The sequence below is a fragment of the Camelus dromedarius genome, chromosome X (genome assembly GCF_036321535.1).
Source record: "Camelus dromedarius isolate mCamDro1 chromosome X, mCamDro1.pat, whole genome shotgun sequence".
Lineage (NCBI taxonomy): Eukaryota > Metazoa > Chordata > Mammalia > Artiodactyla > Camelidae > Camelus > Camelus dromedarius.
In genome coordinates, this window is record NC_087472.1 from 72,287,975 (window position 1) to 72,291,985 (window position 4,011).

At 51.6% G+C, this 4,011-nt stretch overlaps 1 protein-coding gene across 3 annotated transcripts; it reads left to right on the top strand.

Annotated features, from left to right (window-relative positions):
- Positions 1–224: 224 nt before the first annotated feature.
- Positions 225–2,152, top strand: SPIN2B (spindlin family member 2B). Of its 3 annotated transcripts, none has more exons than XM_064483101.1 (2): positions 225–576; positions 1,204–2,152. In XM_064483101.1, the coding sequence occupies exon 2, from the start codon at positions 1,206–1,208 to the stop codon at positions 1,980–1,982; it is 777 nt and encodes a 258-aa protein (XP_064339171.1). In that variant the 5' UTR covers positions 225–576; positions 1,204–1,205; the 3' UTR covers positions 1,983–2,152. The 3 variants fall into 3 exon arrangements, with proteins under 3 accessions (XP_064339171.1, XP_031300893.2, XP_031300892.2); XM_031445033.2 differs by having other exon boundaries at positions 227–581; XM_031445032.2 differs by lacking the exon at positions 225–576 and adding an exon at positions 659–740.
- The last annotated feature ends 1,859 nt before the right edge of the window (positions 2,153–4,011 follow it).

Below are 4,011 nucleotides of genomic sequence, written 5' to 3' on the forward strand. Positions count from 1 at the left end.
GTGGAAAGCAGATGGGTCAGAGGCACTGACAGGGTGGAGGTGGACCACAGGAACCAGAGGGCCTTGAAATGGGGAAGAGAGGGGAGGGGGCAATAGGAGGGAGGATTGTAGGCCCAGCTGCTCCTACTTTTGGAAAGAGGCGGGATCAAAAGAAAAGGAGCACCTCCCAGGCCCAAGGCAGTGGTGAGCTAGAGAGCTGAGGTGGGGCAGGCAGTGTTTGGCAGGAAGGGGAGGCCTCTATCCTGGCAGGAAGCTGCGCTACGAAAAGAGGGAGGAGACTGCTGCTGCAGCACTAGCTGCTGGTGGGAGACCGATGTGGCAGAGGGGCCGCCGCCACCAACAGGGAGGCAGAGGGCCCGCGAGCACAGCACTGGAGACAACGCCGCCATCCCTCTCACCTACCCCACCTCCCTCCTGAACGCGCTCCTCGCCTAGGAATCCAACACCCGCCCAGCTCCCGCAAGCACCCTGCTCACCGCCTGCCAATCCTCTTTGGACACAGGCTCACCGCCAAGGAAGCAGCGAGGCGTCCGATTTGGGCACTTGAGGCCCGGGATCCGGGGCGGTGGACGCCAGGCAAGGCAAGGCCATTGGTGGGCGCCAGGATAGAGAAGGGGGATGGGACGAACTCCTGCAGGAGATAAGAGGGGAGGCAGGAGCCCGGTGAGGCTGGGGTGGGGGAAATGGCGATGGGCAATAGGAAAAGGGGATGGCGTTAGGAGCCAGGCAAGACATTGAAGGTGAGCACCGTGCTGCGAGGGGGCTGGGGGCAAAGGGCCAAGAAAGCGATTAAGGGATAGGGGGAGTGTGGGTAGCAGACTGGGGTGTTGAGAGAAGCAGGACAGTGAGTGCATGCAAGGCAAGGCAGTGGAGGGATAGGCGCTTTGCAGGGGACTGAGAGTGGGCGCCAGTAGCGGGTGGTGGAGGCTGAGGTCTCTGAACAAGGAGATAACCCGCCCCCTCCTCCTGCAGCGTTCCTAACCCCAGCCAGCACCGCTGCCTCTGTCTCCCTTCCCCGCAGCCTAAAGGAATCTAGGAGGGAGAGCACTTTCAGGCACACAGCTAGGATTTCCAGCATTGCTGCCAGGCTCATGGGGAAATTCTAGGCGCCAGCGCAGGGTACCTGGAGACATCGCTGTCGGGAGAACTTCACATTATGGCATATTGAATGTTCCTCTCTTATCTTCACTCCTCTCCCTGCAGACATGAAGACCCCCAACGCACAGGAGGCTGAAGGGCAGCAAACCAGGGCAGCTGCAGGACGGGCCGCTGGGTCTGCAAACATGACAAAGAAAAAAGCCTCCCAGAAGAAGCAGAGAGGCAGACCTTCGTCCCAGCCCCGCAGGAACATCGTGGGCTGCAGAATTTCACACGGATGGAAGGAAGGCGATGAGCCCATCACCCAGTGGAAAGGAACCGTTTTGGATCAGGTGCCTATAAATCCTTCTCTTTATCTGGTGAAATATGATGGAATTGACTGTGTCTATGGACTGGAACTTCACAGAGATGAAAGAGTTTTGTCTCTTAAAATTCTTTCCGACAGGGTGGCATCATCTCAAGTCAGTGATGCAAACCTTGCAAATACCATAATTGGTAAAGCTGTGGAACATATGTTTGAGGATGAGCATGGTTCCAAGGATGAATGGAGAGGAATGGTCTTAGCCCAAGCACCTATTATGAAAGCCTGGTTTTATATTACCTATGAGAAAGATCCTGTCTTGTACATGTACCAGCTCCTAGATGACTATAAAGAAGGAGACCTCCGAATCATGCCAGAGTCCAATGAGTCTCCTCCAGCGGAGAGGGAGCCTGGAGGAGTTGTAGATGGCCTGATAGGTAAACATGTGGAATATACCAAAGAAGATGGCTCCAAACGGATCGGCATGGTCATTCACCAAGTGGAAGCCAAACCCTCTGTGTATTTCATCAAGTTTGATGATGATTTCCATATCTATGTCTATGATTTAGTGAAAAAGTCCTAATTGTTAGGGTAAACTTTGCCACATTTGTGAAAACGAATGTGTACTCTGTAGACATGCAAAATAATGTGACTTTTCAGTGTATTGAAAGCTTAAGGGTCCCTGTTAATCCAAGATCTTTGCCAGCATAACTGTTGTTTTGTTCTGAAAAATACAAATGTATGTGGACATGACATGCTGTGTGTAAGGAATTTGTCATGTTGAAAAGATTGGGTGTGTTTGGTGAATGGGGCATGAAAGGAACAGCTGTAAATTTAGGCTGTGAATAAAGTTCAGCTAGAGTCCTAATCAGTCATCTAAAAATGGAATAGGACTTAGTTGGTCAGGCCTAGGGAGGAGGGGAGGAGAAGGAACTAGAGATGGGCTGTGGGGGAAGGGAGAACAGGAGGTGAGTGCTTAGAAGGAGGTGGGGAGGGGCCAGAAATGGAGAGGCTCCCTAGGGAGTGGGATGACCTAAGAGGGGAAGGCACTCAACTGGGAGGAGGTGAAGAATAACAGAGGGAGAGTGAGATCTTGGGGCTTAAGGAAAATGGACAGAATAAACTGAGTAGAGAGGGACACAAAGAAGCCAAGAAGAGATCTAGAGCTAGGGAAAGAAAGATGAAGTTGACAGGGATCTGGGGAGAAGCTAAAGAATACTAAAAGGGAGTGTCTATACATGAGTGTGGGGCCAGAACTGAAGGGACACCAAGGAAGGAAGAATTCTAAGAAAGACTGACAGAGAGTGAGAATACAGGAAAAGAAGTGTGAGGCGTGGGGCGCAAGAGATGGGAAGACCCAGGAAAAAGTACGACTTCTGGCAGTATCCAAATTACCCTCCCTGGCCCTGTACACAAATGATGTGGCAGGAGGCAAAGAAATCAGATGGACCGGTTGTTCTATAGAAGGGCATTTTGACAGGAATGTCTCAGGGGTTAAGCAGGAGCCAAGTTTATACCTAAAAGGCTTTTCTTATTTCAGAGAGTTCATGCCACAGCTGCTGAGCAGAACCCCAACCCTCAGCCTGAACACACTAACGTGGTGCTCCACAAGCAGGGGGCTGTGGGCAGCTTCTTCACATTTTCCAGAGCATCCAAGTGCAGTAAATCTTGGACCTGAAGGTCTTGATTCATTTCCTCTACACTGAATAAATGATTCTTGTGGGAAACGGGTCAGTGGGGTGCTGAGCTCTTAAGAGATGTGCCACCTTGCATTTGGAAAGTATTTTATCCAGAAAAATAGAATCTTGCTGAACCCGGTTAATAGCAGTCCCCTCACTGTTCTGCTTCCTCTTGCACTATACCTGGCCTCCCTGCAGAGGAGGGGCATCAGAGGACTGACCCCAAAGTTTCTCTCTAGAGCATGGGGAATACTTGACTGTCCATGCTTCTCTCAGCAGCTGCCTGAAACTACAGGTGGCCCCACCCAGTGCTTTGCCAAATGGAAGTCTGCTGCCCCCAGAAGCCCTGTTCTGGTGATACCCTGACAAAGCCAGTGGCTACTGACCCTTCAGAGGTACCTCCTGACCAGTCTTGCCCACCTCAAGCACAGGGGGAGCTGTGATGGAAGTTTGTCTAGGTCTCCTTCCAGCTGAGATAGATGGCATGGGCAACTGGGCTGGGAGTTGTGACTTTGTATGGCTATTTCTTCAGCTATATAGTGCCACATAGAGGAGTGGTGGTTGGTGAGAAGAATATGCAATAACCCGCAATAAATTCCCTCAGAGATATGGTATCTCAACACATAGGTCTTTGTCCTTCTCTTCCTCTCCTCCTTGCCTTTCTCCAGTCCAGCTGTTGAAGTCCCCTTCAAAACCCTCTCTCTGGTTTGTTTTCCACTCCACACTTTGCTAAAATATACCCCTGCCCTCAAAGAAACAGCTCTGGTGACTCCTCACTGCCCAGGCATCCCTAACCCCATGCATAGCAGGGGGAGGGCGAGACAGGGAGCTTCCAGGAATTGAAAGAAGGTGGTAACTCCAGGTCATTCTCTCCACCCAACATGACCTGCAGCTGTTTGCCTCAAGAACTCCACAAGGCAAGCCCACCTCACC

Bases quoted from the DNA above. Each gene is read 5' to 3' on its own strand.
- SPIN2B (XM_031445032.2), top strand. From the start codon at position 710: ATGGCGTTAGGAGCCAGGCAAGACATTGAAG. The intron at 741-1,203 runs GTGAGCACCGTG...CTCTCCCTGCAG, and splicing joins AGCCAGGCAAGACATTGAAG to ACATGAAGACCCCCAACGCA.